At 36.2% G+C, this 25,045-nt stretch overlaps 1 protein-coding gene across 31 annotated transcripts in view; it reads right to left on the bottom strand.

The window, feature by feature from the left end:
• Positions 1–1,601: 1,601 nt before the first annotated feature.
• The window catches only part of ADGRL2 (adhesion G protein-coupled receptor L2), a 384,704-nt gene continuing 361,260 nt past the window's right edge, over positions 1,602–25,045 (bottom strand). For 5 of the 31 annotated variants that reach the window (XM_048313593.1, XM_048313594.1, XM_048313592.1 and 2 more), the window contains 10 exons: positions 24,165–24,231; positions 16,150–16,241; positions 15,247–15,291; positions 14,932–14,958; positions 14,096–14,264; positions 10,341–10,469; positions 9,822–9,918; positions 6,979–7,107; positions 6,153–6,170; positions 1,602–3,672 (listed from right to left, as the gene is read on the bottom strand). In XM_048313593.1, the coding sequence (XP_048169550.1) occupies positions 2,918–3,672; positions 6,153–6,170; positions 6,979–7,107; positions 9,822–9,918; positions 10,341–10,469; positions 14,096–14,264; positions 14,932–14,958; positions 15,247–15,291; positions 16,150–16,241; positions 24,165–24,231 (1,528 nt within the window). In that variant the 3' untranslated portion in view covers positions 1,602–2,917. Of the gene's footprint in view, positions 3,673–4,340; positions 4,394–6,118; positions 6,171–6,669; positions 6,752–6,978; positions 7,108–9,821; positions 9,919–10,340; positions 10,470–14,095; positions 14,265–14,931; positions 14,959–15,246; positions 15,292–16,149; positions 16,242–24,164; positions 24,232–25,045 lie in introns of all 31 variants that reach the window. The other 26 variants (XM_048313608.1, XM_048313609.1, XM_048313606.1 and 23 more) reach the window with 17 other exon arrangements.

Genomic DNA, 25,045 nt, shown 5'->3' on the forward strand with positions numbered 1-25,045 from the left:
CAGGACACTCACTAGCTCAACATTAAAAAAAAAAAACCAAACAGGCTCACTAAAAAGCAACATCTACATTACAAAGAAGCTAACAAAAGAATTCCCTTATGATACTTAGGTTCATCTTAGGTTCATCAGCTGCATTTTCTTGTTTTATGAATACTTGTTACATTTGCAATTGAATATGTATTTAAGATCACAATGCTACAAACCTTTCTCCAGTATGCAGTTTTGCCACCTTTAGTTAGACACAAAGGAGTACTTGCTCGAACTAGGGTTGAAGATTCTGCAGAAAGTTGGTGATGTTATTAGGTCATGTGTACTGTAATTACCTGAGCACCATAATTTTGAAATCCTTAAGAACATGATTTCAGAAGGCAGCAAGTATGCTTCTGTCTGACAGACTAAGGGAATAATTTTTGCTCCAAAGAGTCTGCTGTATACCCTGAATCAGAACTAAGTCCTTTTTCATAGAGACTTCAGATTTTTAAAGCATCTCTACTAAACAGAAGTAAACGATTTCTGATTAAGTTTTAAATGTTTCAGTGACTTTACTGCAAACACAGTAACTTCTAAGTGTTAAGGAACTTACTGGCAAGAGTTACCAGTAGGGCTGATGGTGGAAGTTGCTTTTCTCCTCATGAACAATTGTTACAGTGTCACAGTCCTGAACAGATATATTGAGTTACCTGAACCCCAGGGTTCCATGTCAACCTGGATTTTAGTTTTAACCTTCTCAACAGCAGGAAGTCTCACACAAAACATTCTTCTGAAATCCAAACTTAAAAATTCATTGACTTATCTTCCAAATGGACTTTATATATTCCAGTGCATTAGAAGGTAACAATTGATACAGCTTTCAAGTGATTTTTTGCTGTTATCATAGAGTCACAGTGGCCACACACAAAACTGTAGCCTCTGTGATGATGGGGCATTAATTTGAGTTATTAGAAAGAACACAATTTTGGAAGTGGTGACAAATGCAGTCCTTGATGCTATCTTTGAAAGGCCCCGGATGAGAGGAACAAAAGAGGCTTGGGAATCAACAACAAAGATTTCAGACTTCCAATTTAGCCACTGATTTGTAGATAACATCTTGGGCATCAGCTGCCTTCTGCAGTTCTCTAGCTTGATAAAAATAGGGACAGTCATGCTTATTCATCTAACACAAACCAGTGCCATGATGGATGAATTATTTAGATAGCACTCAGAGTGCTAGCCAAATGCTGCTTATTCATGTTTTCCCCACTGCAACAATGTATCTTCATCACTAATAATTAACTGCTAATTACTGTTGCTGAGAATATGATAGTGGCGTTTACCACCTTATTTTTAATTTCAGTGCAGATGCCTACTTAAGAGTTATGTAAATACATGAAATTACAGTACCTTTTCCTAATGACCCTGCTATATCTGGGTTTGATCCTATTCAATTGTGACAAAAGAATAGTAAAGATGACCTGTCTTCTGTAGAGCTATAGACAGTTTCTGTTGAATTCTCAACACTTAAATCATGAAACGTAAAGACGCCATTCTAGGCAGGACACATCTGGGTCAAAGGACTGCTGATGCCAATTATGCTTTGTACATAATAATGCACATTTTACCTATTTGGAAAAAAATTCACATTTATTTACTGTCAAACAGGTGTTAAACTTTACACTGGATATTAGTGATGGGCTCATTATTAACAGGTTTACACAAAGGGATGAAAAAAGCAGAATTTTGTTGAAACAATTTACATTTCATTGGATTTTTTATCATAAAATAAATTAATTACTAAATATAGGCAGAAGGAATATGGAAGAGTAATAGTTATGTTTTATTTATTTTTTTTTAAAGGACAGGCACCTTTTATTCACGAGAAAGCTTGTGAGAAGTGTCCAGTGTCCCCTTTACCCCTTACCACCCAACCCTGATTAAAGAATGAACAGGGAATTGAGTTACAATCTTTGTTAGCTACACCAAATTTGTGCAAGGCTTGGCATAATTGGCTTCTAAAACAACTTTCTCCCCAAATTATGTTTTTTTGGCAATAAAAATTCAAAACTTAAGAATAAAAACTAACTAGTCAAAGCAGAACACTGTTTACAGTGAAAAATAAGTGAAAACAGGTAGAACTTGCATTTTAAACAAACTATCGTACTATGAACAGTGTAAGAAAAACAGCTTATAACATATGTGCAACCAAGAGCTTTTCACAATATTTTCTTCAAACTCTTTAAAATTATTTTTTAATGACAATTATATTTCAGTTGGACACAAATGTATTTATTTTACCCTAGCAATAGAACAAAATATAATTTCTTTAGCCATTTTTTCATGAGAACGGTTCATTGTACAGTTGAGGAAATATATGAAATAAGGCCTGTGGCTTGATTGCTAGTGGTTAGACATGTATTCAATCTTTGCCCTAATGGAAAAGATTTGCAGTGAACTGCAAACTGATGCAGAATATCTCTCCTGCTTTTGCAAGTCTTGTCAGGAATAGTAAGGTACAGTAAATTTGTCCCACAGGATTTTAAAGCCTACGCCTTGTATATAATACAATGTAGGCCTAGGAAAAAAAATGGTGCAGCCATATTTACAAATTTAGTTCACAAACTGCTGCAGTAAAATGGCTGGAAAGTGTTTATTTCTCTTTTTTTTTCACAATTTTGTTAAATTCAGCAGCAGAAGATATCTTAAATACCTTGTTGGTATTTCTTTTCTTTGTAACAAATAATTCATTTTAGTATACTCTGTGTATATACAAAGTTTTTGTTTATAAAAATTCACAGAACTGCGAGGTCCAGTCATCCCTGTTACTGGAGAACCACAGGGTCAACAGAATTGTCTCTTCGAGCAGATATGAGGGAGCCTGCATGGGGCCAATTAAGTCTTTTTAATACTTGAACGTGGCCTTTAATATTTCTTTGCTACACTATTAAAGGCTTGTCACTAGTTGCATTTGTCCTTCTCTAACATCTCCTTCTGGAATACATCCTTCTTTGTTAATGGGAATGATATAGCCGTCGCTATTACCCCTGCTGATTTGATAGTACATCTGAAGCTGATGACCAGCTCCTAGGTTTGGCATGCTCTTGTAGTAAATGTCCTCATTTTCACTCCTCCTGGAGGGAGAGAGGTCTTCTTCAACATCGGGGCTGCTCTCTGGGTAGGGAGAGTCTCTGAGGTTGGGCATGCTCGTGTAAAGAGAGTCTCTGTTGGGGGACTGGAGGTGGTCGTCAGCCTCGGCTGTCAGCTGTGAGACGTAGCTGTCAGTTCCCTCAGTCTTCACTTTCTTCTGGGGCTGGTACAGAAGGGAGTGAGTCCGCTGAGGAATGAGTGGGGCCTCCAGCTCTTTGTGGTGGAGCTCCAGCCCGGGGGTGTCACTGTGCATCAAAGATGAGGCGTCTGCCACGATGGCGTCATCTTCGCTACTGCTCCCGCCGATCACAGCCTTGGCTGGCAGTGCCCGCTCCAGGTTGTGGTTCTTGCTGCTGCCCCGCAGGTTGTTGTGCACTAACTCTGAAATGATCATTTTCTCAAAAGCAGTATCATTCAGGCTCAGTCCACAGTCTACAACTTGCACGCTGTCGTTATAGTCTCCATTGCGCAATGAGTAGCTGTTGTTGAAATTACCATTTAGCGGTAGAGTATCCATGGCACTTGTATCCCTGGCATTGTTCAGTGAATGTCCTGAAATGGAAAAGGACAGCTCTGGTTATTGCCTGACATGCTTTTATCACTTCATTTTTTTTCTTTTTAACAAAATTCTTTAATGTAGTTCAGGACAAAGTTGTACTTGGAAGTAAAACTTGAGAAAAGTTAGGTTATTGAACATTCCCAAATGTAAACAGTTGCACACCTTACAGGAAAGATGCTTTCTAAAAATAGTAACGTGTGTTTCCTGTGGGGAATAGCGGCATTTGAATTTCTTAATTTAGTGTCAATTCTGTGACTTTTCCACAAGGAACTGTTCACTCCATGCCCTTGCATATGTAATGCAAAGCAATTCATTTGGAAACAACTGTGTTTTGAAGTACACCACCATGATTTAGAAAAAGAAAATTAACAGAATTTGTCCTAAACGACACTAAATTAAAAAGGAATTAGATCACAGACATAACTGAAGGTAAATGTACAACATAAACCCACATAACTGGCAGGCAACTACTTTAACAACATTTCTAACATTTTTTCCTGTTTTTTTTTTTTTTTTGGAGATGAAGTAAAGAAAAGAATGAAAAAAATGGATAAATACAAAGAATTTATGTTAAACAAGGACAGCCATCTTTCACACTACAGGGACCAGGGCCCACAAGCACCATCCAACAACACGATAGACAGCAGGTGGAATGACTCACTTTGGACAACTCACATCATGTCTGTCTGCTCAGGCTATCTGGCCTAAGAGTAGCTGATATATAAAAGAAAGTAAAATGATTTATTGTAACATGATGAAGAATTACTGAGCTTCTCAGCAACTTAGTCAGAGCAAGGGTTCAGCAAATTAGATTACTAAGCAATAACAGCTTTTCTTTTCCCACTTAACATAATTTTTTTCACTAATATTCTGCCTGCCAACAATGGCCCCAGGCTCCTAAAGGTCAAAGTTTGCCTGCAGTCTGCATCAGTCACAGTGACAGCGCTGAATGAACCAGAATAGTTAATTAAGAGTTAGGCCCACAGTTACCATGGGCATGGAAGTCAAATGCAGAAATGTTAGGAATTTCTGTAAGTATGGGTCACAGAAATTAAATCAAAGAATAAATATTAGTTGTGGAATGGGAAGAGGAAATCAGCCATGGCTGATATTTCATAGCTGTTGACGAAATGACAAATTGGGTAAGTCTGCTGAAAACATGAGAAGGAGTTTAAGAGGGGGAAAAATGAAGTCTTATGATGATTAAAGTTTTTATGCTTTGGGTTTTGGCTTTTTTTTCCCCAATAACTTGATAAAGAAAAGGTTTTCCTATAGACACAAAGACATGTAAACTATGACAGCACAGTGCTTCCCAAGCAAAGGAAAAAAAAAGAAAAAAATAAACTTTGCAAGAAATTAAACAGTCTGAACCATGGAAATCAGATGGTTAGAGCATTCCTAGAAAAGCACTTTATCTACAGATATGTCTGGAAGTAAAGAAAGAATGAAGTGACTTTACTGAAATGAGACTGACCACTGTGAGGCTGCTGCATAATATGCAAGGCTTGGAGGAGTATAAGGGAAAAGTTTCTTGAAAAAGATTTTACATTTTCTCATTTTGTGGATTTTTTTTTCATAATTAAAGCTGCAGCTTATCCTAGAAAATTCAATATTCTCTGGAAATATTGTTTTCAATTAAAAAATAATTGCATTTTCTCATGAAAAGATTTTTGTCTTCAACTTTAAGGAATAGAATAATAATTTCCAAATAAATTCTGAGCAATTTGCAAGTCATTTTGCATTTGTGTTATTGTTAACTCTTCTCCATGTGTATTGATTTTAACAGTGATGAGGGTTGTTTGAAAGGTCTCTTTAAGCTTTGATTAAACAACTTTGCAGTTTTGCAATTTCATATATGTTCCAAGATTTTTCTTGCAATGGATTTAGCTGTGCAGAACATATGGCATTTATAAAAGTAGACAACACATGGACCACATGCTGGATTCATTTCCCTCATGAAAGTGATTTAATTCTGTAATTTTAATTTTCTTTTCCTCTGCTAAACAGATATCAGAATACATCTGATAACCCAAAATGAGTTTTCTATGATATACTGCAGAGTTAAGCATGCTAGAATATATTCAAATTGGTTTGATGAGGCAAATTTTGTTGCCCATGATCAGGTAATTCATTTGAAATCTTTCATAGCCTGTAGCAAGATTACTGTAGAAATGTAAAAATATAAGTAAATTGTTAAGCATTTCGGCATGACACTGCTTTGGTTTTAAACAGCAAATTATTTCAGCATTGCGTAACTTGTGTTACCAATAGGGTTTGCTACAGACCTCATCTTGTTTCCCAAAAAGCAGTATGCAAGTACTTTTTGAATGTGGAAACATTTCATTTGCAAATTGTGAACCACTTGCCCGCTGAGTCTACTTCATGACTGCTAGTTATGTTTTAATTGTGCCCATTAAGAATCATGCTGAAAAAATTTACATTTGATAGGCAAAGTTAAGTTTTACTCCCATACTTGTCTCTCTGTAGGTTGCTAGAGGAAAGCATAAGGAAAGTAAGAAAACAAGAGAATGAAAATAGAAACTACAGTTCAGTTAAAAAGGAAACTTGAAATAAAAACTGGAAACAAGGTTTTATGAGCTCTTTTTCAAAGATTTATCATTCCAGTTACACTAAAGTGATCTTATGACTCATCAAACAATATCTGCAAGGTATTTACTGATGAATTGCAACATTGCTAAAGCAAGTAGATAATGTAACAACAAAATGTCAGGTAAATGATGACACCCTTTATTCCTACAGAACTAAACTGTTCTAACTGTTAATGTCAAGATTTTCCTACAGGAAAATGATCTCCCATAAAGCTGCACTATACTATAGTTTAGATCTGTTTGATGCTGGATACAGTTTTCTACACCGGGGTATCCAAAGGTGTCAAGATGCCTTGCACTGCTTTTGTATCTAATCCATTCCATAAGCAGGATTTTCTCAACAAGCTTTAGAGTCAACCTTATATTGCAGAGACATGATACCTCTAAGTGATATATATCTTGAAGATGGGCTCTCGGACCATGTGGTGTCAGTCCTTTAATAGTATATTAAGATTTATGCCACCTGTGTTAAAAACATGGATAATTATTGGTAAATACTGTTAGGGCAAAGGCATTACTATAATATAGTGCAGTTTTACAAGCTGACATTGGCAACACTGTATTTCTCTGATTTATTTCAGAAATTCAGACTGTATGGCTGGGGTATTGCAACTTGAGTTTCTATCTAGGGAAAAGAGGGAATTTGGAGCGAGCCAAGAAAAGCAGTTTATTCAGGAAGTATAAGCACACCTGGTGAGTTAAACACAGGAGCTGAAGGGGCATTACATACAACTGTTTCAGCGAGCAATGTGTTATAGGGGTTGTTAGTGCCGTGTGGTCGAAGAAGAGGGTTTGTTAGTAGGTAATTGCCAGTCATTCCTAAAGCAAAAGAAACAGAAAAAAAAAAGTCAGTTCCTTAATTTTAGCCTGACAGTTTCAATAGAGAATAATTTTTTATTCATCATGAATCACATAGGATTTCTAAAATGCAATTTAGCTGAAAATTTCTGGGTGTATTTGAGCTATGTATTTGAAATGGGAGCAGGAAAATACAGTTAGATTCCAGTAATTCATGGGTGCTGTCCAAATCCCCAAAGTAAACAGATAGTGAAAGTGATATTTACTAATGTATACAAAATCACTGTTACACAAGAGTAGCAATTAAATGTTTAGAGATCAAGGTACTACATAAAGCTATTGGAACTTTAAAAATGATAGCATGGAACACTTCTGTCCAGAACTGAGAGAACTGAATTTCTCAAACTGAAAGGTATTGAAAAACCTCTTATGATAGGATCAGAGCTGTTACTCATTTTATTAAAAACACAGAGATACTGGAAGGGAATTGCTGTTTTCAAACAGACAGTGGATGACAAATTGCAAGAAGCATATCTTAGTATATGCAAAAGTATGCATGCTGAGGGGAAAGCAAAATATTTGCTCTAAGAAATCAGAGCATTCACATTTTCTCCTGGGACATTCATGCTGCAAATACATATGCCAGGTTTTAAAAAAGAATTCCTCAAACAACAAGTTTCTTTAAACTATCAGTTTACAAACAATGTAAGACAAAGAAAAATATTACATGAACGGACTTCTTTAAACCAAATTTACACGTTAATGCAATACCATTTAAACAACTCTCAGAATAATCAGAAAAAACCCCAGCATATTTTGAGAAACTATTAAAAAGTCAATCAATCTCTGATTTCTAGCTACTACAAGAAAAATGGATTGGAATAATGACAAAAAAATCCCACACAAAATGCTGTCATTTAAAAATTAATTTAAACATTTCAGTAAGATAAAATCCAAGTTTCTTTTCTATTACTTTGCAAAGCAGTATATCAGGATCAGTGTATCACAGACCCAAGGACAACTAAAGAGACAGCTATATTTTTAAAGTATAAATATTTTTATTTGGCATGATATTATATATTTCAAATATTAATGCTTTTGTACTCCCACAGCTACTTAGTAGCAGAAATGAGCAGGAATTTTTAATACTCAGAGAATTATTGTCTGACTACGCAAATCTTATTTGAAAGTTTGTATTAGTGATTAACTAAAAAAATTATCATAGCTTTTTTCCATTGTAAAGTACTTCTTACTAGAAATAATAACTGAAATATATTTTGCTTGGGGTTTTTTTTGTGTACTATATTTAACTTGGTTAGAATTATTGTGTGTAATTTATAGTTAAGAATTTTTTTCAATCCAAATTTCTTTGCCACAAAAAAAAAAGCTTAATTAAAAGTTTTATTTTTATTTTAAAGGAAAAATGACACTTGTCATTAATTATGGAACTACTCTTTTACGTATGTATCACTGAGATAGTGACAATATTGTAACTGAATAGAGTTGATACCAATTTTTCTAATCATGGCAGAACATTTCCAGTGACTTGAGCCTGGAACTTGAAACAGGGAGAAGATTCCAAGACCTCTGTTCAACACTGAATTAACTTACAGAGCTGCACAGTTAGAGCAAACCTCAGGAGTCAGAGACAGCAAATTAGGGTAAATACCAACTTTATGTGGCTTGTATTTTTGGAACTTTCATAAGACATTGAAAGAGACATGAAAAAACATGCATTTTCTACCTAGGAGAAGTTACTTAATTTTGATTCTTGCCTGAAGAACATGCAGGATTCGTAAGAGGGGTGGGAAGAGCAGCGAGACACACAGGTCTTACCCACTTTCTATAGATCAAATAGCAAATATAGAATCATACTTTCTGATACCTTTTCCTTTGCAAACACCATGATTTTTACTTCCAAAATGAATGTGAGTTAAGTACATATCCCTGCTATCAAATCCTGAATTTGAATTTTCCGTTTAAAACTTTCTGAGTTGATTGCAGTGAGACCAGGGCTGCCTGCTCTTCACGTAAGGATGTGGGTAGAAGAACAGGCTTCAAACCTGGCTTGCACAGAGCAGTCCTCTCTCCACTGCTGGCTCAAACTGCCTTAAAAACACAGGGGGAAGGGGAGAAAGGGAGGGACAATCTGTCTTGGTTAATACCCTTGTCTTCTATCTGGACATGAGAATGAGGTTACAGATTTCAAAGTCTATTTGAGCTGAGAAGTTTTGAGTTTTGACTTCTCTGTGCCTGAAAATCTGGATTCTATTCCATGTTACAGATATGATGCTCTTTGAAATAGAAAAGATAAATGCTTTACAGACATCTTTTGCATAGAAATGATATCAATTAGATTTCACTGGGAAAATTTCTGCACCTAAAAGTCAGTCAAATATGCATTAAAATGTTACTGCACTCATATTTCTATTTCAGATTCAACCTATAAAGGTTAGGAAAGATTTAAAATTATGATCTTGCTTTTATGCTAAATTATTGATGAAACTAATTCAAATACATTCCCATGAATTGAAGAATTCAACTTCTATAGCAGGGGCCAGTTAAAGGAACACGGTTTTCAGAAGTGCTGGTGGATAACTTTAAAACTCTGCTTTTAGAGAACATTTGTTCCAGATTTTTTTTTTAAACATTCTTTTCATTTCTTCTGTGTTAAATGATATAAAATCTGTATTAAATTTATGGATTCTAAAACTGAAATGTTCCCAGTGACTGACCTTGATTAAGTGTTGAAGTGCTGTTGATGTCACCTGAGATAAAAGACGATTCCGATTGTTTTCTCACAGTGTCATTCCACATCCTCCTTATCCGACTCTGTTAACATAAAGCAGTGAGACAAAAGCATAGTAGGTTACAAGAAGATTTTTTCCTACTCATGTGCCATTATGTAGAATACTTCTGTTAATTTTAGCCTAGAGAAAACCATTCTTCTAGCACATAGTGAAAATTCCTTCTTTTTTTATTAAAACTCTAATATATTAAACTTCATTTAAATGAAACATGACAGTATAAACTTTCCTATAAACCAGCCCCTAATTAAAAGAAAAATTAAGGTGTTTTTATTAGACCAAAGTAAAAGGAAATGTTTAAAAAAAAATAATTCTACTATGCAGAAGCATGTATTTACCATCAAAGTGACAATTATGAGAAGACAATTAGTCCTTCTGATTGGAAGACATCTCAGTAGGCTTTTCATAAATAAGGTAATTAAAAGATGCTGTCAAAATCTTTGTTACCTGAGTGCCAGAGGAATAGCGAGCACTTGTTCTCGTTGTCGATGCCTTCACTGAACTGTGGGGACTCTCAGTTGGAAGTCCTCCACAGCAGTAGGAATGTCGGAAGCATTTCCCATATTCCTTACGTACCTATGGGGGAAAAAATTGCTTAGCACACGAAATAGCCTTACACATGAACCTTGCATTGAAACTACTCACTTTTCAAGCAAATAGATAATTCTTGTCTTTCAAATTGCTGGCTGTTAGCAAAACCGCTTATTTCTCCCTACTCAATGGCAGTATTAGCAGCTACCCAGGAATTTTGAACCCATTATTTCCAAGGTATACACACACTTCTTAGAGATGACCCTGAATAATCATTACTGAGTCAGTTACAGAATTATTTTTATATCATTTTCATAATGTAGATTAATATCATTAAGTTTACCCAAATTGAATGCTGGCTGAAAATAGTGGTTTTTGTAAGAGCTTTTAGTACAGAAAGCTAAGAAAGCCTGTCTTCCCATCCTAGCAGGCAAGAAAGGCTGAGCACTGCTCAGTACTGCCCCTTATGTGATGATTTCCAATAAAAAGTGCAAAACTTGCAATGCCTGTAAAGGCATTTTCATATAGAGTTACTCTGTGTAACTCATCCAGCTGCTACTTCAGATGGTGACATCTGCTCTGGCACTGAGCTCACAAACACCCCTGCCCCACTGCAGGCACAGCTCCAGCTATGCTGATGGAGGCATTTGTCAGTGTTCCAGTCACATTTTGAACCATAAGGGCTGGGAATGAAGCACCTTTCACTTTTAGGACCAAAACATAAAATTCTAATTCCTGTCTGTGTTGAATATAGAAGTATGAATATAGCTATGTTTATGATTTTTTTTTTTTCTGACAGAGCAGCAAAACTAATTAATGACTCCAGTATCTGGGCTGCATTTATTCACCTTCTGTTTCCAGAAATCTACTGGAAACTTTAGTTTTCTTATGTGTGATAACGACTGCTATAAAAGTAATCAGGATCATTTACAGAGCAGTTAATTCTCTTATATTCCATGACTGCTTCACTGACTACTATTTTCAGATAACAGAAGAGCGTGTGCATGTCTTGGCAGCAAGACTGTATCACTGAAAGGACACAGAGGATAGAATTTGTATAGATATGTAAGTCTAAATTCATAAATCTTCCACCAGATTACATGGGAATTTAAGTGTCTCTTCTCAATCAATGAGACTCGTGAGTTTCTGTGAAAAGTGGGATTTCAGCTAATCTGGAAATTCTGCCTGACCTATGAATAAATAAGACAGAAAGTTATGTGTATGCAAAAAGGGGACAGGAGAAAATGCAAAAAATTAAAGTGTGGATTTACATGCGTAATGTGCTGTTTTCAACTGGAGTTTTACTCACAGAATACATACTGTGATGTTTCTATAAACCACAAGGTTGAAGAAAAGCTGAATAATTTGTACTTTAAGCAAGACACAATAACTCAGCTTTTTATAAAAGTATATGGTACATATTTTAAGTCAACCCCTATCTATATCAGCACAAAAGACATGTAAAGAATGAAAACAGAAATGAAACAACTCAGAATTATAATTTTTAACCCTGTAGTCCGGGAAAAAAGGTCTACATAGATCATCACTAGGTGGTATATATAATACCTAAGAAAATACATTCCTGAACACTAATGGATATTAAATGCTCTAAACCACTACACAGTAGAGACAATAGCAATCAAAACTGTATTTTTACCCAAATACCACCCTCCAGGGTTGGTTTTGCCTAATGCCTATATTGCAGTGAATGTACATTATCTGTCAGGACTGCACATCCCACTGTCATTATTTCTAAATTATAGCTTGTCGGAAACTGATGGAAGCAACAGCACTATCATCTCGTCAGAACTGGAAACATAATAGTTTCCACTTCCACAATTCTATTTCTCTGTTCAATTTAGTGACCAAGTAGTAATAACAGAATAAAAAGACTACATTAGCTATGCAGACAGAGGATAGGACAATATCCAGTCAAAGGCAGTGACACTTAAAAATCTAAAATGGCAGCTTTAACATTCTTTCAGGTATAAATCTTATTGCTCTAGGTTATGCTTTTTCACACCTGACTGGTATTTTAATATTGCTTTTTGCTGACTCCACTTTATATAAAAACAATGCACAGCTGTGAAAAGAAATAAAAAAGAAATCTGTTTCTGATTTTCAAGTCCAATACAACTAGTAAAAAGGGAAACATTATATGAAACCCTAACCTACAAATTATTTGCATTTTGAGAATGTTTGCATTTTCTTCCCTATCTTCCTTCTTCTCTTAGGCTTAATCTTCTCTTTAAGTGTGCTTTTGTTCTCTCCAAATAAGAAGAGTGTCATGTTCATCTGGGTAAAATTCTATCTACCAATCTTTTCCTAAAACACCTCTGAATGCCATTGTCTACACCAAATTTAGAGATGCTGGTAATGTTAGAGCTGGTACAGTTGAGAACATGAGCACAAGATTTTTGTATTTACACAACAATGCTTTATCCAATGGTCTCAAACCATCTTATAAATACCAGTTAATTATGTCTCTGGTGAGCTAATTATAATGGGAGTTAATAATTGCTAGGTCTCCAGCCTAAAATTGGTAAAAATATTTAGAATATAAATATTGCAAATTGGGTATTTCCAAATGTAGGACATACTGCATTTCAAGTTAAGTTTGTTTGGGTGGGATTTTTTGATGTTCATCCTTCCTCTCAACTCTCATTACTTCCATTTGTCCTGCCTTCTAACAAAGGCTGTCAGCTTTTCCATGCACTGTTCATTAAAGAACCTCTAAAGCATCCTTGGAAGCAATCTCCACCTTCTGGGGAAGAGAAGGGGTGCATGGAACCCAAAAAAGGTCCCACAGGCTGTGCCCATCACTTTCCTTCTCTCCTGCTGCTTGCTCCCCTCTCCCCTTCAAGATTTCTCTGTCTCTCTCTCTCCTTCCAGCAGATCTGCTCCTTCTGGACCCTTCTGCTTTCATCCAGTGAAGGGGAGCAGAACTAATTTAGCTCATCCCCCTCGTGAGGAACGCTCCAGTGAAGAGCACAAAGCTATTGGGATATTTGGGGGAGGCATACACTTGGAAAAAAAGTAATGCTGTCATCTTTTCCATCTTCAGAAAACTATTCCTGTTAGCAGCTGTCTAGCATTAATGACTACTTTTTTCTAAGGTGTGTCAAAGTTCATAATAAAATTAATTTTTACATCCCACTTAATTTTGTAATGAACAAGCTCACATAGTACAATCCCTGCCTATCACCCACAGTTTTATGTGGCAGCTTAATGGGATCTCAGGAGAGCTGCTCTGCCTCCATTGGAGAAAAGGAGATCATTTCCAGGCTGATATTGTAACTGATCCTTTGTTTGCAGCACTGCAGCAAAGGCAGGACTTGTTTCATGTGGACATAGAAGACTTTTGGCTCTAAGTCCAGGCTAATATGTAGCACATTACCAGTGTTAAACAGTACATTTTCTATAGCAATTTTCTTCACAAAACCTCAAAACTTTTCAAGCCCAGGTTGGAAATGCTGCATCCATGTTAAACCTACCTGGGTCACAGAGCAGTTACATGACTCCCACCAGCACATACAGCAAAAACTGCTTTGGAATTCTAGTCCCCTCCTCAAACTACTTCACATTGCTAATTTTATCTCTATTTTCTTAAGAATTATGTGTGGCATTTCTAAGGAGTTAGGGAACATTCATCTGTGGTTTTGGTAACTTACTTTCTTTTGAAGGGCACAATGAAAGATGAAAATAAACATTCCTTGGAAAGCATTGAATACTGTGAAGAGATATGTCATCACCACGGTCCCCTCATTTATAAACAGCAGACCAAATGACCATGTTAGGCCAAGGAGACACAGGAGAGCAAATGCACCCAGGACCCAGGATCTGTAAAAGAAAATTAATTTTAGTAACATTACTTATGAGAATGTACTTTGCCAAATCCAATATTAACATTTCAGTTCCTGCAGTTGGCTTTTACTAGTTTCACATTCAAATGTAAAAATTCCTTGGGTTTAACCTTTTATCTATCAAAGAAAGAACAATTCCATTTAGTACTCTTAGACTCCAGTGAAAACAGCAAGAGTAGATATAACCTTTGTCTTTCTCAAGAACAGCATAGGATGTCAGAACTATTTTGAAATGCAGAAGTATAGCACAAGCCCCACCTACTCCATTGCTTTATCTGCTTTTAGAGAAGAGATTGATAAATCTGGCTTAGCCACTAATCACACCATATATTTTAAACAGTGGTGCTGCCATATGACACTAAGTAACGTAACACAAATGCATAAAGGTTAAACAGCAGATTAAAAGCCTAGAGCCCAAATTGCTAATGCTTCGATAAACTCAGCTAAACTGAAGCTAGAGGATGTAACTTCCGCATGAAGAAACCCTGCTGAAATGCGACAAAAATATGGATATTGCTTTACAGAACAATCTAAAAAAGATTCCATCATGAATAGGTTAAGGAAAAGGAATTGTAGCAAACAGCACAGAATGAAAGGGAAAGGGAATTTAGTCAGTGAATTCCACATCTAACTAATGATCTTACTTGATAAATGGCTTATTATCTTCATAGCTAGAAAGCATTATAAGCAGAAAAGAGAAACAAAATTATTAGACAGAATTGAAACAGAAATTAATAAGAGCATTTTTAATTGTCTATAAAAATTAGTCAAAATTAGAAAATTCAAAATGCAGAGGCAAGCAATTTAAAATTATAAAGGCATTATAATAGTTTAAAAATCTTTAGCAAATCAGGTATCTCAAAAATAGTTAATTAAAATTAAGGGATATCCACAATATGACCGAGTTTGTAAAGTTAAAAATCATGCTAGAAGTGTGTTAATGTAGGGTTCTATCTTACCCAGGTAAGTCCGTATTATAGTAGCCATCACAAACACGGTAATTACTGGTGTGGATGAGAAGACAGAAAGAGGAAAAGGAAGAAAAGAGAGAGATGCTAAAGATTAGCTCTCTCTCTCATCATGCAACATGCAATGAAGCTGATACTGACCTATCTAGAACATCTAGTTCACAATGTTATCCTTACTGAAAGTCTCCCTTTGCCATTTCCAACGTTCAAAGCAGATCTGTAAGACCCTTTCACATCCAACCCTCAGTGTTAGAAAGTTGCACCATCCCTTCAGTGTTGGTAACAAAAAACCTTGAATACAACGTAAAGCTATACAGAATACAGTAAAAAGCTATCTAAAGGAGCAAAAAGCTGCCAAAGCCTTGTTAGTTATAAAAAACTTATATTACTCTGCAAAAGGGATGCTACAGTAGAACACCATGATAAAGTAAACATTTGTTAAATTAGCATGAAAACAGCAGATAATCTTCAAGTTAACAATAATAATAGAGTCAATTCTCTTGGGAGAACAGGATTACGAGTAGAAACTGCTCAGAATCCCTAAATCAAAAAGTCATTTAACAAAACAAACTTAATATAATCATATCAGCCATGCAAACAGGAACATAATTTTTGAACTGCATTTTAAATGCAAATGAAATTACTACAGTGCTGTGGCATTTCCGTGAAACAGTTTCTTGGCACTAGTTCCAGGCTGAAATTATCTAATTTTGACCGGCGTTTGTGACATTACAGCAACAATGTGACGAAAGCAGGATTGGCTCTGTTGGCTTCTAATTGACATCTGCAGTTGCTGGGAGACAATGGCATGTGCTCCTAATGGAGAGTAGCTTTCAATCAGTTCAGCAATCAGAAAATAATCATAGTTCTCATACTTGAACACAAAGCACTTACTTAATGTTTTCCAACCTGCTAGAGTCTGGTTTCAAAGTGTTTGAGTGCTTCACCATTTTGCACAATGTGATCACCAGGAAGATAAGATTCAGCTGTCAAAACAGATAAGAATGAAATTAAACTACTTCAAGTAATAGGCTGAATAATGATGATGTTATCAGCTAAACAAAAACCCTGTAGTTTATTTCCAAGTAAGTAGTGAAAATTGGTAACTATATTAGATGGTCTGCAAATGGTGATTGCAAGTAAGAATGAGAGGATAAAAATATTAGAAGTCCTTGTTTCACCTAATTTCCCAAATGCACCACATCATCATGAACCACCATATTTAACTCATTCAACACTTGCCATTATCAGTCTAGCTCTGTCCTCCAGCATGTTGCGCTCATCATCTGCTCACCTTTACCTGTCACCTCTGGCCCTGTTCCCCATCTCACTCTTCAAGGACTGTGGTCACCCCTTTACTGGGCTATACTAGTTGTCTTTTTATCACCCCATCCTGTTTTTGAAATGTTTTTCACCTTTGCTGGTTTCTCCTTTTTTTTTTTTTATTCCCTTTTGTTCTCACAAATCCTACTGGGGTCTTGAAAAGAGATTAAATGTAACTGGAAAAAAAGAAAAATAGAGAAAAAAAGAAGAAGAAACACAAAGATGTCGCAAATGCATCAGACAGTGCCATAGACATACGCCGGTGGTGCACCCTCCTGCTGCCCTCTTTTCCTTTGTAGTCTGGATTCTGTCGAAGTGAGACTGTGTGTGCCACTTGAAGGACTGTGGCATCTTATTCTTGTTGTGTCATTCATATAGGTAACACCACAGAAGACACTGAAGGAAATGTTTTATCATTTTCTTATTGTGAAACAGGATAACAGAGATCAAAGATACTGGGTGCCTTTCTCCTATCGATTTCAAAGCCTGTGAAAAGCACAGCAAGCCAAACACAAGGGTGCCTGAAGAATATGGGCTGAAAAGTGGTATCTAATTAATTTCAGCAATTAGTTTGTGCTGTCCTATATCACACAGACAAGTCAGACAAAATTGTATCTTTGAAACCAGTAAGAGCCATGTCCTTTCAGGGAGAAGACACATATCCTTATCTTGTACTACAATGGTCCACCTGAAGTGGCTGGACCAAAAGCCAAGAGAAGATGGAAGAATGGACATGCTTGGACATCCCTGTAACACATATGTTAGATAGAGAAACCCATTCTTGTAATCTTCCATATCTATATATACATATATATCTATCTGCAACTGGTTGCTGATAGAGCAGGTTATACCCAGTCTCTCAATTTGGGTAGCCTTTGGTTTGAGACACCTTAAAAATTTTCACTGTTTTTGTAACATTGGGGATACCAGTTCATGCCAGAAGTGTTCCTGCAGCTGTGCCTCAATGGTCAGAAATGTCACCAAAATCCTAATAAAGAGCTGGTCTTAATCTTGAAAAGATGAGTATTTTGAAGGTTCTGATCCAAGTCTGTTAATATGACATGTATTACAGAAACAATTCTACTGCTATGGGAAATCACTCCTGCTGCTGTCTCAAAATCAGGATGGACAGCATGAACTATAATGCAGTTCTCAACACCAGAAAAGTGTCTGGCAACTTTTGACCTTATCATGCAAAGTATAACATTTTTACAATTGTATGTTGAGATTAATAGAAAAAAGTGTTTGTGATGCAAATAATGAAAATAAGCTTTTATGATTGATTTCTGTTTGTGTTTCAAGAACTGGCTGAAAATACTTAACCTTTAAGCTGATGTATGTACATGGTGTAGGTTAAGCATATTTCCATTGCTGCAAAACGTAACAGAAGTGTCAATAATTCATGATCTTGGTGATTATCTTTTATGATTCTTACAGGAAATTACTAGCCAGATGAGCAAAACCATTCCACTGTATCACTGTGATCTCTTCCTCTTATCTAGGTTTCCATTGTATGGCATAACTTCATTGGGAAACTTCACTTGGGAAAACAAGTTGCTTCTCTCCCTCGCCGCCTTTACACCAGACAGGACAAGGGCTCTGCACCTGACCTGACCCTCAGTTCCACATTTTTGCACACTGACTTTATTTTTCTGCATTTAAAAATGTTTCTTGCACAATTTGGTAGCTGACATAATGTAAGCTTTTTCAGCCTGCTTAAAATAAAATGCAACCTCAATTTGCTTTTTGTGAAAACAAAGAGATTAAGAGCTAAGATGCATGCCCTGTGTCAATCCTAAAATGTACATCAACTTTGGCTGCAACCTATGCCTCCAGGAGTGCACAATCCAGTTCGGAATAGTATTTACAGCACAGCTGGAAGCTAATCCTTGCCTAAGTAGCTACTCTGGAGTATCTTGTATTGTATGGGCATCATCATTCTTGGATCAAAAACTCATCGATATGGCTTAGCCCACAAATGACTGCTTTATGAAACAAGAGGGCTTTATCCTCTGATTCTTTGTACAACTGAAGTGCTGGTTTGCCACACGGCAAATAAAAACTTTTATTCACGTACTGAGGTTCCTTCAGTGACATGTGAGCAGACATGGCCTTACCCCACAGACTGAGCCAAGCTCCATTGCATTAGGTTTTATGTAGGTACTCAGCTCTGTCTGGGTGTATGTTCATGCTGCACCAGGGAACAACTGCACAAAGCAGTTTCTTAAGTGACACTGTAATTATAATTTATGTACAGAGCCACAAAACCAGCCCACAGAAATTATAATGCTGTATCACAGCAGCTGAAAAAGTCCTTCCAAGAAAAAAGGAAAAATGCTGTACTTGAAGACAAAGTAACTATGACAACTGAGCATATGATACTTATTTCTCCATCATTGTGAAATATTGCATAGTTTTCAGTTTCAGCAGTCAAAAGACCATGGTTTGCCACTTGTTCTAACATGCTGGCATCTCTGTCACACATTATATCATTATAAAAACCCTATTTTGCCCACTTACAGATACTGCAACCAAACCTTTCTATAGATTTGTTTTTGGCTCCCTTACTGCTTTTCATCTAGAAATTGATTGTTTTGAAGGAACTCATGAGTTAAAGATTTCGGGCATCCTGCCTTTTTTTTTTCTTTTTTCTCATGAAAGGTACTAAGCAGTGAGGGAAGGGAACTTGTTGGAAAATAATTGCTTTTATAAGGAATAGCCAAATTACTTTTCTTGGTGAGAAACATGTAGCGGGGGAGAAGAAAATGCAGAAAGAAAACACAGTTTTGTATTCATTTGTACAAGCAAAGCTTTTTCAGCTCTGAGCAACCTGGTCTGGCTGAGAGCTGAGCCTGTTTTGAGAAGGCTTGACCACACATCTCCTGAAGCCCCTTTCAACCTGAACTGTGTCTGTGAGGACTGAACTGTTACTGATCTACACAAATGAACCTGTAGATGTTTTCCAAGCTTTACAGACGGTCTGAGTAAGACACCTTTCTTTAAGAAGAACGTTCACCACAAGCATGCAGCACTCTGAGGTCATACAAAGGCCCACATGAATGGCAAGATGGACTTTTGAGAGCAATCTTCTAAGAGAAAAAATGGGCCTCTGACAATGGTGGCATTACATCACTTCATGTAATATAAATGGTTAGTGACTGCTGGGCCTCCTCCTGACAACTGGGCTGCATTCATCCCAGATGAGCCAAAATCTGCAGCTGAACCTCTTCTTCAGTGTTAATAAAAAATATATATATATACATTGTGCAAACAGACACACAGATGCACAATGTATACATCTCAAACAGTCCTAAAATTATACCCTTAATCAAGTCTGCAAAATCTCTCTCATGCTGTGTGTCTGCAAATCAGACCAACACTCTTTCAAAAGCTAAAAACAAGGAATTAAAAATCTGGTCAGGCATCAGGTTTGGATTTGAAGATTCTGCTATGATAACAAAAAGTGACAGAACACACAGCTACAGAAGGTGGAGCTATAATATGAGATCTTTTAAAACATTAGCTGGTAATAGTAAGCAAAAATTTTGAATTGATAGTGTTTAATTTTTGTTTATGCTTGATCTAGTTTCCAAAACTTACTGTCTACTGGAAGAGATGGCATACTGGATAGAGAACTAGCTTAATCTATACCCTGAATTTACAATTTTATATAAAGTAAAAAAAGAAAAAAATTAGAGTATCTTCTAAAATACTAGTTCCTTGTCATCTCTTAATATGACTAGTGTAATTAGATAGAACAAAGCGAAAGAAAATTGATCTATATTAAAAAATAACAAGTTACTACTTTAAATATAAAATATGAAGAATTTTTATGGTAATAATCAAATGCAGCACCCTGGAAGGCCATGCTTGTTTCACAGGGAACACACATATGGCCATTTCTCATTTGGATTATCAGAAGGAACTGGACATGAAAGAAGGTGTAAGTAGGAAATTTGTCTTTCTGGCCCCTGAAACCTATGTAATTTTGAGAGAGGGAGTGTGTCCAACTCAAATTAACTTTTTTAAAAAGTGTGTGTACTAACCTGCACAGAAGACTAATCAATTTGAATTAGTTGCAGGTACAATGAATTAGTAGCAAAATAAAACTAGATTTTGCAAAAATTATGATAAATTTCCCCTGTAACTAATAGATAAATACCATTTATCAAGTGTCTACTATAGAAAGATAAACATGTATTATTTATAAAAATAAGTTTACAAATACAGTCCATTTTCACATGTAGGGCTAAGTTATGTGTGCATCTGTACATCCACTGACTTTGGTAAGCAATACTTCAAACAGTGAGAACATTTAACACATTCTGTGTTACTGAAATGGGGCATCTTAGAAATTTTTGCTTAGGCAACCATTGGTAGACTAATCTGTGAGCTGGGAAAAGCAAACTGCAACAGTTTTGGCTAAATTAAACCGACACCACCTGTTCCTTGGACATGAATGAGTGTGGATCTACATAGCAGTCAAAGTGCTCCGGCTTTTCTGACCACAGATTACAGAAGTGCACTGTTTGTTTCATAGCCATGAACCTGCTCAATGGAATCACGTCCGCCTTGAGCTTAGCAGCTTAAAATTCACTCCACACAGCCCGCAGTGCTGACATGGATACGATAAGACAGAAGAACAGGAACACCACTCTGAAGTAACCTAGCTGAACTGCACATGTTCTGACCCTTTTTGAACTCCCCGGAGCTTTTGTTACCTGGCAAATGCAGCTCTAAAACTGCTCTTGTATCTCCAGATCTTTGCTCTTAGCCATGCAGAAGCCTATTTCTCCCTGGGACTGGCAGCGAGAGAGGTGCTCTCTGAAGGCTTCTAAATGAGTGTGCACACTGAACTCTTACTGAACGGAATTAATTATTAAAGATGCAGATGGAGCTGTCCAAATGATAAGAACAGCTCCTGACGTATCATGATCCAAGCTTTCATTAAACCATTTCAGGCATACTAATGGTTTCCCACCGCTCATTACTTACATGCTCTTTTCTCATAGATATAATAACCCTGGTGCCCAAAGGCATGACAGGCTACAGAAATACTGAAGTTAAAAGTTCCTCAGAAGATGTACTGAGGATCTTCATACTTCCCCCTCATACTTCACATTCTCATTTTGTGCAAAAATGTGCACAGACACAAGTACAAATGCTTATAAATTCAGAGGAAAAAAATTGTAGATTAAAATAGAAAGCAATACTGTCAAAAAAGAGTTTATGTGCATTGACAGTACTATTAAACCGAGAAACATAAAAGTGATTTGAGCAACATGTTAAAAAGCTTACCAAAGAGAAATTCTCACATGCTACTGACACTAAGTAAGCTGCACTACAAATATAGCTCTTTGGTTACAGTGCACATGACATATTATTTTTCAGCCACTACACTTGTCACACTTCCTCCTCTGGTTTCTCTTGCTTTCTCAGCTGGGACGATTAGAGGGCAAAGCAATTGCCAGAGAAGAATTACTCCCAGGAACTGTGCTGTGATTGCTACCTGCTGTTTCATATTTTTCAAGTTGGGAATACTGCTCCCAAAAGCCTTCTGCGTCTCAGTCTAAATGATTTGCTGGAGGATAATAATGTCATGGCCAGTAAATAATAGTGAACTATGTCTGTACATGGTCAATATGATTAAATGTCCTTCACCTCTATTCTCACTCTGACCTGGTTACGAGGAAGTGAAAAAGCCGTCAGCAAAGCCCAAGGCTTCCCATGTGAAATGCTATTTTAGAGGAAGGGAGAGAAACATCGGTGGCTTAGCAAAATACCCCCAGTAACAATAAAATAAGGAACTACAAACAAAAAGCGAAATTATCACCACACAACCAGAATTGAGGTGACTTAACTATTGCAGCATGAAACTCAGAACAATTTCCAGAATAATTACAACAACAGCAAGGAGCAATTTTATGTTGAAAAATATTGTCTATCATATTGAGCATACTAAGCCTATCTTTCTAAAACTTTCAATTGCAATTGTAGGTTTAATTAAAAAAAGAATCCCCATCATTCTGAGATATGATTTAATTTGAATGTATTTATAATAAACTGTACAGTTATTATGGTCTATACTTAAATCTTACAAACACTATAATTTTTCTAATTCATCTCATACACACATAAGTTTTGGCATCTATGCCCATGTCTTTGAAAATATGCCAATGAACTCTAACAACGTCTACATTGTACAACTATCTTTTCTTAAGTGACCGCTCAAGGATTCAAATAGTTTTTGATACAAACAGAGTAAATGGAACCAAAACCTTGGCCAGGCACATTTTTAAATAGAAATTTCCATAATCAAAGTATCAGTTTGTACTGTAAGTACAAAAAGTGCTGAAATAATATATCTGGCACATAGATCTATAAAAATCAAAGAAATTTCAAAATTATGCCTGATGCATATGCTTCACACTGAAAAAACAGTATTTCTGAATATGGAAAAATACAATTCCTGAATTTTGAAATTCAAGTGAACTGAAATTCTGTTAACATTTCAAACTCTACTACTGTGAAACGGCAGGAGAACATGCAACTATTTAAAATTTCAAAAGCATGAAAACAAATTAATTAATCCTTCGAAACTATCAGCAATTATGAGAAAAGTTCTCTATGTACATAGGCCATGTCCCCAGCACCAACCTTCTACAATATTTCCCAAGTATAGTCAGGCTTTAAAGATGCAGAGCTAGCAGAGAAAACCAAAATGAGAGGCAAAATGCACATCTCGGATTCACTTTCCTCACAAATTCCTCCACTGTTTAGTGTTGGTATTATTAGTCTGAAATAAATGGGAGAAGTTTTCTCCCTGGGTTGACACATGACTAAATGCTTTTTACCTGGAAGTGCTCAGAGAACTGGTAATTGATGTACGAATGCAACATTCTGTGTTACGTGGACACTGGGGCACCCAGCTGTGGGTGCATAGATGGGTGTGCAGGCACACAGTGACTTCAGCAATGAATTTGCACAGGCTTTCTACTGGTTATTTAACAGCCCATTATTTATGCTAGAACAGAGGAACTTCTATGTCTGACAGGCACTACATGTAACACAAATACGCACAGAAGTAGTAATGGAAAAATGTGCATATGCAAATACACTTACAAATACTGTGTAAGTGAAATGGAACATAAAATTTATTTAATTATCCAATGCATTAGAATACCCTTTTGAGATAATTATGTTGGGTAATTAGCAGTTAAATTCTAGAATGTGTACAGTAGTGACTCAATTGAAAGCAATAATAATGGTTCCTTTTAAAAAACCCCTGTGTTTAGTACTTCATTGATCTTTCATATGACTACACATGTCAATATGACCTTCAGAATTCAAGCCATTAGGAAAAAATGGCTATGCTGAAGTGCCACCACAGCTTTGACAATTAATCATTTGGTCAGCACTCTTTAAAGATTTCTACATATTTATATAACCATTGGTCACATTACAAATTGTTTATAAACCTTTTCATGGAATGTCTTGTGAATAAGCATGGCATTGAATGAAATTTTAAATCTTTTTAGCTTTGCTGTGAGGCAACCTAAAAGGAAAGGGAAAAACAAAGTTCTTACCAGAATAATAAAGGTAACAGGTCCAATGAAACTCCAGATAAAATAGTTATCTACATGTAGCCAGCAACTATTGCGGAAAAAAGAGAATGAAAAGTGAAAGGTGCATTAGCATCACAGTCCAATAAATTGAAAGTGCGAAAATACTTCTTAAGGTAACATTTTGCCAATAAACAATTATGAACATTGCCCAGTATCACTTATTCCATGGACAATACCTAACCTGAAACTCTTCTGATGAACCTTGTATAACAATATGACTGAACCTGAAACTACATCAGCAGGAATAACTAACATAAGGAGAAACAAAACCAAAACAAGGTCTCCTTTCAGTCAAAAGGTTTGGTGACAGGTGCTATCATGGACTAATGAAATTAACATCAGTAACTATTTTTTGCAGGCTTCCCATGTGATCTTCAAAATCTGCTTTTAACTTTATATCATATGTGAAGTGCTCACTCCTGAAGAATATGAGACAGAAAATGTTCAGATGCCATGTTTTGCTGAAAAACAATATGGTATAAATAACATGCCCCATCTGGGAGTTGAACAGTAGAAAAAGAATACGTAAGATACCAGACTAAATGATGTGTAAACCTGTTAGGGCAAACTTCACTTAGCAATTCATTTTTCATACAGCCCAGTTCCCTGCTGAATTCTCTTATTTGTCTTTCATCAGTAGCAAAATCAAGCAGCTTTCTTGTAGTCAACAGTATCTTCCCGTTCTGTAACTAATTTCATCAAAGGACAAAATAAACACTACTGAAAGGCAAATTCATGCCTCCAGCAACTCAAATCCTCAGAAATGTTTTCTGTCTACCTTCTGTCACTTCCTATATATATCTGTATTTTTGTAAATAAAAGGCAGTGGCTAATTTTAATCC

This window comes from Corvus hawaiiensis, chromosome 9, assembly GCF_020740725.1.
Source record: "Corvus hawaiiensis isolate bCorHaw1 chromosome 9, bCorHaw1.pri.cur, whole genome shotgun sequence".
NCBI classification, from domain to species: Eukaryota; Metazoa; Chordata; class Aves; order Passeriformes; family Corvidae; genus Corvus; species Corvus hawaiiensis.